Source organism: Lygodium microphyllum, chromosome 12 (genome assembly GCF_053477565.2).
Source record: "Lygodium microphyllum isolate KBCC chromosome 12, Lygodium_microphyllum_v1.1.10, whole genome shotgun sequence".
Lineage (NCBI taxonomy): Eukaryota > Viridiplantae > Streptophyta > Polypodiopsida > Schizaeales > Lygodiaceae > Lygodium > Lygodium microphyllum.
In genome coordinates, this window is record NC_141146.1 from 116,848,858 (window position 1) to 116,860,496 (window position 11,639).

An 11,639-nucleotide genomic window follows, 5' to 3' on the forward strand; every position below is an offset into this window, starting at 1 on the left:
AAGAGAGAGAGATATATATAAAATTAAACATAGGGAATTTGGGAGAGAGAAAGGGAGAAAAAAGAGGAGAGAGAAAGATAAGAAATAGATTATTCAGCGAAGTTGCCGTGCAATAGCACTAACTTCGCTTGCCGCTTCGAGGCAGCGAAGCTATCACGAAGCGGCCTAGCGTTCTTATGCGCAAAGTGCGCGTGGAACGCTAGTATACAATTATGATACATTAGTGCTCATCTTCACTACTGTTATCTTTCTTGGGTCAGGCTCCGTATTGAGGATGGCTCTGAAATCACTGTGAGAGAGCGGGACATTTTTTGGACACGTGGACGGTAGAGAAGCTAGATTTTTTTTGGACACGTGGACGGTAGAGAAGCTAGATTCTTTTGGCTTGGGAGGCCAACTGGTCAACGGAAGAAGGAAGCTTCGAGAGGGAGGATCCGATTTTTCCACCGTCACTGCAAGCGAAGGGGCCGGGCGGTGCCCTGACACGTCACTGCAGTGTCACTGCAGGCGAAGGCGGTGCCGTCCTATTTTGTAATATAAGGCTATAGCTTGTCTGGTCAATCTGTGTTGTGTGAGCGCTCTCTCTCTCTCTTCTCTCTCTCTCTCTCTCTCTGTTACTGTTCCTCTCTCTCGTAACAGAGACCGAACACAGCTTCCTTTCGCGGGTCACCATTCTCATCCACAGCAGGATTTTAATGTCTGAACTAGACCTCCAGATCCCCAGCGCTTTCGGTCAGTGCCTATTCTTCTGTGCTTCTAGCTCATTTGCCCTTTCTCGTGTGCCGTTTTTTTGGTAATAATGTCTCTACGTGCCTGATCTGTGAATCAAGCTCCTGATGTGCCGTTTCCGACACCTTGTGTATGTTGATCTGTTAGGTGTGATCTTCGTCTGTGCTAGGTGTTCTGGTTCTCTGCCTTGCCTGTGTTGCTTTACCCTTGCCTGTCTCGTCTTCTCAGTAAACAAATGCCGTTAGCCTGTGTTAAGTACAGTGGCTGGCTTCCTTGCCTGTGTTAGCTCTGTGTTAGTCCTGTGTTAGTCATCCCGTTTCCCTGCGTAGGGGAGGCAGTTCTTGCTGCGTACAGTTCTGCAAGGTTTCCCTGTCCTAGAAACGGCCGTTCTTATAATCTTGCAGGTCCTTTTCGCAAGAACAAGGCGGTAGAGCTTACTATTTGTTTTTGTGGTTGGGCTGTTAGGTCCCTTGGTTTTAGTACAGCAAGCGGTTTCGGTAGTTAATCTTTGTTCTACCTATGGCTTTTGTGTGCTTTGGTTTTCTTGTGGAAATCGTTCAGGAGGACAAAGGCTGCATCCGAATGCTGCCTTGATTCTCTCATTCAGCCGCTTTATTGACTGTTAAATCTTTTTACAGATCCTTTCAGGGAGGTTGACCTGAATAATATAACATCTGAAATAGCATCCCCTGGACTGAAGGGGCATTACTCTGTGCACGTGAGGGTGCAGCAAAGGAATGGAAGGAAGTGCTTGACCACCGTGCAAGGCGTAGAGAAGCAGTACAATTATAACAAGATTCTGAAGGACTTCAAGAAAGAGTTCTGCTGTAACGGGACTGTGGTAAATGATCCTGAGCTTGGCCAGGTGATCCAATTGCAAGGTGACCAGCGCAAGAACGTCTCCAATTTTCTTGTACAGGTACATATTTCCCTGTTATAGATCTTCCCCTTGATGTAAGGACGCGTCCGTTGTTTCAGCTCGGGTTTTGTAAACCTGTTCGCTTAATATGCGCGTGGTTACCAAGCTTACTTTTGATGTTGGTTGTCCCAGGCTGGACTTGTGAAGAAAGATCAGATCAAAATTCACGGCTTTTGATATGTTCGCTCTGAAGCAATCTATGGTGGGTGGATGGAGATAGGATGTGTTGTTGCAGCTCAGTGTTCACTTCAACAAGTCGTCATAGAAAGATATACTTAAAACTGGAACATTGAAGAATAATTATTATCTATGAATTGGTGATATTCGATCGTTAACGACACATGGTTCCACACTTTATTAAAACATAGCGGAATATGAATAATCCATGAATTTACGATTCAATTATTAGCCGCTAGTTAGCTCTGTTGGAGCCAAAGTCATCCGTATGTACAGCTATTGTCAATTATGTAAGGTGTGCTATATAATAAAATTATCGTTTCCCACAGCCGGTTGAATCGGTTTCTTTTCGTGCTCTGTTTTTTTTTTTTGGGGGGGGGGGGAGGGGGGGCGCGGTCAAATGGTATGCTGTACTTCTATTGTACTCAAGGATGTACAGCTTCTTGTAAATCGACACCGTTACACACTATTAGAACATAGCGGAAACTGGATAATCTACGAATTTACGATTCGCTCTTTAGACGCTAGCTAGCTCTGGCTGTATGCCAGCCTCTTTGCGAAGAAAATGTTCTGCTAACACATGTTCTGGTCAGTGGTTATATGCTAAATTTAAGCAAGTATCGGTGGAGATTGCGCAAGCTCGTTGGTAAACCATAATGATATCTCAGTTTTAACCTCGCTTGGCGCATTCGTTCTTTGTTTCAAATTATAATGGGGTCTTTTATGTCACTTGGAATAGTAAAATATTACATTACAGACTGTAATTTGGATTGTAGCCATTAACCCTTTGAAAATCTAGTGCTTAGATTTAAGAACTCGCAAGGACAGACATCCCATTCTACCAAATTGACGCGCTCATCACCCGAGTATAGCCAAAAACAGTCTTACTCCTTCGGGTGGAATTGTTGCACTAATGAATTGATTAGTCTCCACCTGGCCTCATCTAGGCTTCCTTGATTAGCAAGAAAGGTTGCTGTCATACCAAAGTTATCCTCTAGATCGACATCCCTTGGCCATTCTGGGATTGGTCTCCAGCCGCAAACTACATGCCCTGCAGTCCAAGTGGGAGTCTCGAGGAAAAAGATAACTCAGCCCTTCTCCTCCTCCCAAAAGAGAACATCGCTCTCTCTTGCGCTCCCTTACAAAAAGGGATAGGGGTCCAAAGTGGAGATATAGGAATCCTCTTCCCTATACTTCTAAGAGAAGTATGGTCTCTATCTAAGCACAACCCCTTAAAATCTTCTGCGCCATTCGGTAATAAGATGGTTATTTAATCTAGGAAATCTACCATAGTGATTTCAACCTTTCATTGCCATGAAGCAAATATAGGCACAGGAGGACTTTCCTTGTTTGTTCTAGATTGGTCTATGTAACCATTAGGGGTATATCGCCAATTGGGGTTTTGCTTGCTTGCATCACGAAGAATAGATCCTGGCCACCCCAAGTGCGCATGAAGTGACTTGGAGCTCTTGATGAGCCTTGGACTCGCCTTGCACCTGATCTTATTGGCCTTGGAGGGAGTGGATGATGGAGGTCTAGACCTTTGCTAAGGTCGCATGTGTTCAAAGTCTCTCTCCATCGAAAGCCTCCTTACACAATGCCTTCCAAATATGCCATCCAGTAAGGATTCCTATGATCTTCCATACCTCCGAGCAATCGCATGTCGTGCAAGTTACAAGGGAGGAACTTATAGATTGATCCATAGTGGGTTTCCCGATGTCTAGAGCTTTGCTAAGGTTGCATGTCTTGAAAGTCTCTCTTCGTCGCAAGCCTCTTGACACGCCTTCTAGATAATGCCATCCAGTAAGACTTCGCCTTCTAGATAATGCCATCCAGTAAGACTTCCTATGATCTCCCATACCTTCGAGCGATCACAGGTCGTGCAAATTGTAGGGGAGGAACTTGTAGATTGATCCATAGTGGGTTTCCCCCCATCTCTGTGGAGAGACTTTAGGACAAAAATTATTTTGAATGCTAGAGATGAAGGTAAATCTTCTTGTCGAAGTCGCATTATTTTTTCAAACCCTACCCTCCCACACACAAACACACACACACAATCACAATCTGCACAATTATCGAAGGTTCCATGCCTTCATACCATCAAAGACAATTGTTACATGAGGTAGATCCTATGCCTTTAGATAGAAACATCCACATTGTCTAGGAATCTTTGCAATTACTCATTGTTAGGTCGCTACTTCAATACCTATGGTAGACAACTATGAGCTTGAGTAGCTTTAGCCTCTTAGATTCATTGTAGCTTTTATAAAACTTCCATCTCTAGTCTCGATGTTTCATTTGGACATTTAATTAGCAATACAATTCAGAGAATACAATAAAGCCAAGGACTTGAATTGACTTGCATCCTACCTCATCCAATTTAATCTCTTGCAAGGCTAGTACATGACCATTATGCTTGTTAATTAATCCATTCAAAGCTTGCGTTTTGTAGATTAGAAGTAAATACACTTTCCATGTGCAAAGGGTAAACTTTGACAAGAGATTGGCTTGTTCACTATATTGGAACTGGCTCGTTTAGCAATTCATGTGATTCAATTGGTGCAAAGTAGTTACTGTGAATGAGTGGAGTGTATGCCAACTTTTGAGGAAGGGACTTTCATCGATAGAAACCAGTGTTAGATCTAGGGTTGCAAAAATGCAAAGTACGAACCAGTGGAGTGTATGCCAACTTTTGAGAGAGGGACTTTCATCGGAAGAAACCAGTGTTAGAGCTAGGGTTTGCAAAAATGCAAAGTACATAGCTTAGAGGAAGAAGCTTGAGAGTGTGTAGGTAAAATAAAAAGCAAAGAAAGCTTAAGGTTAGCATGATGATGATTTGGGAAAATGGAGAACATGAGGGAGATTTGTTCCAAGTAGAGGTCCTTCTTACTTGTTTGTGATGAACTACATGTGTCAGGAGCACAACCACAAAGAATTCTTTGATTTAATGTTAATTACCACATATAAATCTCTCTTAATAATAATAATAATAATAATATAATATTGATATTGTAGGATCGTTTTTGTGTTGGAATTGAGACAGATGATGAATTCTCTAGTGAAATTTTTGTTTTGAAACATAGACTAGAAACTTCCAAGAGCACTTTCCTTTCCATTGAAAGAAGCCCGATTCCAGATTTTTGCTATATGGGAACTGGTGCGCAGATCGGATGCTGTATGCTCACATAGTGAACGTCGGAAGGTCCCCAAGAACAAAGGAACTCTACTTTTTGCACAAAACTCAAGGTAGAAAGCATGCACGACATAAACAAGAGACCAATTGGGTGCAATCTCCTCCCATGCCTTGTGTGAGCGCTCCACAAAGCATGTATTTTTTGTATTAATCATCTTCAAGCTCAAATAATAGCCCAAATTACAAAATAGCACGCTTTTGGCTTTTGAGTTTGCTTTAGCACAAGATAGAAATAAAGCTAATGGGCAGGCGTCCAAAGAGTTAGGCATACCCAATACAATGTCCAAATACAAATATCATAATCGTGCGCCCATGCGCATACAAAATAAGAAATAAATATCCAACGCCTCAATAAACAGGCGCGACAAAATATAGGCGCCATGCCTAAAATATGCGCCCATCAAAATATAAGTGATAACTCGAATACACGCTATCCTCCAATGCTTTCCTTCGCCACTGCTGCTATCTCTACACATCAACTGAAGCATTCACAATCGTTAGTAAAATAATACAATTAAACCGACAAAAGTGAATACCTAGCAGTCTTCAGCTACATAAATAAATCAATTGGTTAGAAATCAATCCTAACCTTAATTTATCACGAGTGCGCACTCTAAACTCATAAATGTTTATTAATTTAATATGTATTTTGCGGAATCACTCGCTATGGAATCACCCATGTACACACTAAATTAATAAAACGCCCGAAAAGGATAGGCATCCCCATCAACTTCTCGCACAAAGAATCCACTTTGTGTATGAGCCCCGGTCAATAAAGTTTACGGAATCCACCGTAAAACCTCACGGAATCCACCGTGAGATATGCCTCCTGGCATCAGGAACAATATTATCTCTGATGCTTTCATGCACGATGTTGAAGCACCATGATCCTTTGGGAGGAACTACTTCCCAAATCAAAATATTAAGGTAAAATTTTGATGAAATAATTATATCATTTGCTAAAAATATTAGCAAGTCACAAATCATTTTTTGGGATGAGTGTTCTTTTGAATTTAGTGGATTTTATATGGATGGTTCATGGGATGACATATGTTCTCCAATTTTGTGTTCTATTTCTTATGATGTTTGGACAAGATATAAGAGAATAAACTTTGGCCCAAAGAGAATCAAGGGAAGCATTGCCTACATTGATAAGTACTCATAGCTTTGTAGTAATCAAGTCTCTTAACGGGATAAATATATTTTCTCATAAATGGATTATCATTTTTGAGTATAACTTTTCTCAAAAAGGGATTATCATTTTTGAGTATAACTGGCAAATAGGACACATGAAATCAAGTAAATATGTCCGCAAATTCTTATAGCCTTATCACCATTATGCACTACTATAGTGGATCTCATTGCCTTATAGATAAGGGCCTATTTACATATATAGTATGCTTAAAAGTGAATAGGCATATATACAAGGTCGATGTAAAAGAACCTCAAGGGAAAAAAGTGCTCCATTGGTCTTAAGTGTATTCACAAACATCATTACAAAAATATGGCAACAAATCTCCCATGGAAGTGATGCATTGAACATGAGCTAGCACTCATATATAGGCAAGTGTCATATCCAGTAGACTAGATCGATCCACCAAGAGAAGTAAGTCCAAATATTTGTGGAAAGCTTTAAAATTCTCACAAGGAAAATCCTTTGTGAAAAGATTTGCAAGGTTGTCTAATGTTGGTACATATGCCAAGTTGATAAGTAATTTGTGTTACTCGTTGATCGTATCTAGGTTCCCAATCCATCTCTCTAGATATTGGACGAAGACTTTCCATGTATTTGTAGATGTATTTGATATTGCTATTGGAAGTGTACTTATATAACATGATGCTAATGCTTGGTTCAGACCAGTGTTCTATGCTAGTAGAAGACTTGGGAAAAAGCTCTAGTGCCATTCTTTTTTTTTACCTTTTAAGAATTCACAATCAAGGAAATTAGCCTATCATCATTAGTTGGGTAAAATTCATTTTTCCTAACATCCATTGAAAGAATCATTTTGAATATTTTATAAGTATCAACCAACTTATCTTAGCTAGGAAGGCCCACTTTTCCTCAAAACAATAAGCCTTTTCTTAAAGAGAGAAATTTCTCAAACGAAAATAATGTTCTTTGAATACTTCCCAAAAGAAGATACAATTCACGACAACTTATTCTTCCCTAAGAGTGCAATCACAAAGTGATACATACCACTATCCCACTATCCTTAGTACTTAGGTCACATATTAAAATAACACTTCATAATTATTTTTCCTAAATCACTTTGACCCAAAAGTTGAGCAACAGACCACTTTCCCTAAATGATTCAACACTTTTATTATATAGTATAACCTAGGTGTAATCTTTTCATTCTAAACCCCAAGAATAACCTTTACTCAAGAATAACCTTTACTCAAATGAGTGATCATCCCATCATTTCTATGCAATAACAAACTAGCTTAGACATTAAGAAAAAAATGAACTCACAAATGGGCCCTTAAAAATAATATAGTTTAAGATGTGGGCCTTTTGGATTGTTCAATAGGAAGGCTAGATATTGACATCCATGGAGGGTGAATATTATCCAAATCTTGGGTTTTCTATTAAAAATAAGGGTAGTGGGGGATTTAAAAAAGGGGAGAATGAATAGTACACAAATTTTGAGTTTCTCTCACCTCATATTTTCTCCCTTTTTTTGGAGAATTTTCAATTTCGGTTTTTTTCCCTCTCACAAAACCAGTTTGACCCAAAAGTTGAGCAACAGACCACTTTCCCTCTCTTCTCTATACTCCTGAATTTTCATCTCCATTGAAGCTCCTTTTGCTGAGAGTAATTAGGGTTTTTGAGTGTTCTGCTTACCTTTGCACTTTCTTTCTTCATGCAGCTCTAGATTTTGGGCAGATTTTGGGCAAAACATAGGTGTCCATCTCTCTTTGCATTTTCTCTTGTTTGCTATTTTTTCAATAGGGTTTGATGTCGTTTCTTACTATTATTGTTGTTTTATTGTAGAGGTTGTTTGGGGCAAGAGACAAAGGTGCTCATCTCTCTCTCTCTCTCTCTCTCATTTTCTCCCCCTCTCTCTATGTGTTGTTTCTCTTTTATGTTGTGTTTTCAATAGAATTTGATGTTGGTTCTAATTGTTGTTTTCTTGCAGAGTTTATTTGGAGTAAGAGACAAAGATGTTAATCTCTCTCTGTTTGTTTTTTTATTTAATGATATCTTTTCAATACAACATAATGTTAGTTCTAACCCTTGTTGTTGTCTTATTGCAGAGATCATTTTGGGTGACATTGCATAACTACTCATCTCTCTCTCACTCTCTCTTTCTCTCTCCATGTTTCCTCTTTTCTACTATTTTTTCTGTATACCTTCATATAAATACTCTCTTGCTATTGTCTTTTGTAGAGATCAATTTGGGCAAGGTTGGATATGTACTCATTTCTTTCTCTCTCTCGCATACTCACACACACACTCTTTCTTCCTCTTTGCATCTTTCATTTTCTACTATCTTTACAATAGGGTTTGATGCTAGTTCTAACTTAAGGATCAATTGTTGTTGCAGCACTTAACACAAGGTAGAGCAGAGATTATGTAGCTCAATTTATAGGTGAATCTGTCATATTTTGTGGTGTCAAAATTTATTCATTTAATTAGTGACTTTTATGTTTGATGGGATTGATGTTTTCTTATCATTTGCAATGGGTTTTGATAAGCAACGATTTAATCTTATCTTCAGCAGATCAGCTTATAGGTAAACTGGCTCTGTTTTGTATTGCTTCTATTCATGCAGTTATCTAGATATTTTTTGCTAAAAGGGATTCATGCAAGTATTTTTGTTAAAAGGGATTCATGCATGTATTTTTTACACATGCAGGTATTGTACAAGGTTTAGGTGAAGCACATAATTCTTGATCGACTATTTTGATGCGGTGAGTGATTCCTTTGTGCTGGATGATATGGATCTGTTGGAAGTCGATGGTTCAAAAATCCTCTAATTTATTGGTCCTATGTGTCCATTCGGATCTTCATGCCAATTGACAATGATCCATGAAACTCTTGTATCATATCATCCATATAATACACAATGTGTTGAGTCTTAGAATATCTCAGGTGTCAATCCAATGTGCCTATTAAGATTTGCATGCCATGTGGCTGCTTTCCTTGTAACAACTACTCTATAATACCCACATTTCATACAATGTATTGAGCCAAATCAGACTCCTATTCATTATGATAAAGTTTATTTTGGTAAAATTCTGTGAGTATTCTTGTGCTATTCTTTTCATTATATTTCATGTAAATGGTACGATTAAAGTGATGCCTTGAAATTGAATCTATACTTTGTGTCGATGTACATATCCACATGCGTTTCGATATCGATGTTTATGTCTGTTTACAAAAGTGTAAACATCTCTTAATGTCATGTTGATTTATATGGCATATTAGTGATTACTAGACAGACTTAAAATGCTTATTATTTAGGGATTAATACATGCTTATTTACATCTAATGTGTAGGTTATAATGCTAAAGAGAAGAACAAGCATTCTCTCGATAGAAGTACGTAACAGAAAAGATGAAGGGAATTGGATCATTGATATGTATCATTGCTTGTCTTGGGTGCATATGCATCCAAGTATGAAGGGAGCTTTTAGGGTGAAAGCATTTGCAATTGTAGATGTATCAAAGCATTGGAAGGATAAAATTTTAGCTCTCAAACAAAGGAATGTTGATTTTCACCTTGTAATAGAGGCATTTGTACAACATGTATTCATGCAAAAACAAATACATATTGCACCCATTGTACCATTTTAACGAAACATTGTAAACAGTAAGTATTTGCAACTCATTGAGAATGAGAAATTTCATGATATCTATGTAACAACTTGTCTCATATTTAGAGAAGTATACCCTTCAGATTGCTGTGAGTGGAAAAATGTTGAGAGTTTCATAAGTTCTTTTAAGTGTTACCACCTCGAAATTGGTAGATTGCTCTTTGAGGGGCATACAACTAAGCAGCTCGCAGAGGACCTTGTTTTTTTCTATGACTCCAAGTACATATTGCCCAAGGGGGTTTGAGAATATAGAACCCTTGAGTCTATGCACATATCGAATCTCAATAGCATAGAATGGCCATTGTGTAGTAGCGACATTTTGCACATGTGTAGCACAAAAATCTCAGTAGACATTGAATTCTATAAAGCCAAGCACTGGCTCAAAGAATGTACATCTAAGCTAGTTCATACCGATTGCAATTTTTGCACACATGTTCAAGGAATGTAAGGGTTTGAGACCTACCAAAAGCATGCACGTCATAAAAAGTGCATCAGGGGATTATGTAATAAGGATTCTAGGCAAAACTTGGACATAAAAAATGACTCACAGTCATGACATAGTGGAGTGTCGAGTCACAACAAGGGACATGGCTTTCAGGTAAAAATTTTCTCTCTTAGTTGACTATTATCTTACTTTGGGATGAATCGGCTAACTTTCTTTTCCAATTACATGTACTTTGTCACATGACAGACTTTATGCCTAGTGTTCAAGTATTGTAGATTGAGGATGTGCAAGGGTAAATGGTTGTGCCTTGATCAAGACATGCGTGAAAGTGTAGCTGTGCATGTTACTTTCATTTGTGAGGGCCATGAGCCACAAGTGTTGCAAATGGAGGATGATTGGCCCTTGAGTATAATGCGCCAAGAAATTACAATGTTAATGCAGAATCCACCTATTAGCTTCTATTTTAAACTAGATAGTAGGAAAATTTGAAGCCGAGTTGAGGATACTGTTACTAGTGGAAATTGTGTGGCTTCACATATTTTAGAAATTGTAGAGTCTCCCTAAAAATCCCAACACCACAATTTGTAATATCCAACACCTATAAATTTTCGAATTTTTTGGCCAATAGAATATTGTTGCTTGCAAATTTACAATATTTAAAAATTATGGTATTTATGTAAAATTATGCACTTGTTATACACTTTTCACATCAACACATTTACATATGCATGTAAACTTTACAAAGACGTAAGTAAAGCTATAACTAAATATCGTATGCAAACAATCCTTAATGGTTTAAAACTTAAGGTTTTTAAGGTACAACTAGTTCAGTTCTTGTTTCATTATTTCATTTTACACTTTCTCTCTTCATCTATTTATATCCACAACATCCCTCCTACCTGCTATGATGGATACTCGTGCACACTTTGATGAGTGGATCCACGAGACTATCTTTGCCAACCAGGGTGACGAGATATTTCAGGTTTTCTCTAATAACTTCAACCTTGAAAGGATGCTCTCATCGTTGGATCCCTCCCCTTTAGGTTTTGGAAGACTTTGTGAGTACCATTGCTACTTGTGCATACTCCATCGAGGGATTCGACATGACGTGGGTGCCTTTGGAACAGTTCACGGTATTTCAAGAAGGGAAGAATCACTAAAAAGTGGTGAATAGGTGTCTGGCTCATGTGGATCCTTCGCACAGAGTATGCACTGTTCCCATGGGCAATGCACTAGGTACATCACATTTGGATCTCGTGGAGTATGATTGTGCATTGGCAATTTACCTCCTTGCATTGGATACACCCCTAGAGGAGGAGAGTGATGAAGATACAACTCCACAGGTTGTTGTTATCA

General features: G+C 38.6%; 1 protein-coding gene across 1 annotated transcript; it reads left to right on the forward strand.

The window, feature by feature from the left end:
• Nucleotides 1-557: 557 nt before the first annotated feature.
• On the forward strand, nucleotides 558-2,153 carry LOC148028190 (protein translation factor SUI1 homolog). The gene is made up of 3 exons (XM_087689968.1): nucleotides 558-732; nucleotides 1,368-1,648; nucleotides 1,781-2,153. Exons 1-3 carry the CDS (start codon nucleotides 696-698, stop codon nucleotides 1,823-1,825), a joined length of 363 nt encoding a protein of 120 aa, XP_087546094.1. The 5' UTR covers nucleotides 558-695; the 3' UTR covers nucleotides 1,826-2,153.
• The last annotated feature ends 9,486 nt before the right edge of the window (nucleotides 2,154-11,639 follow it).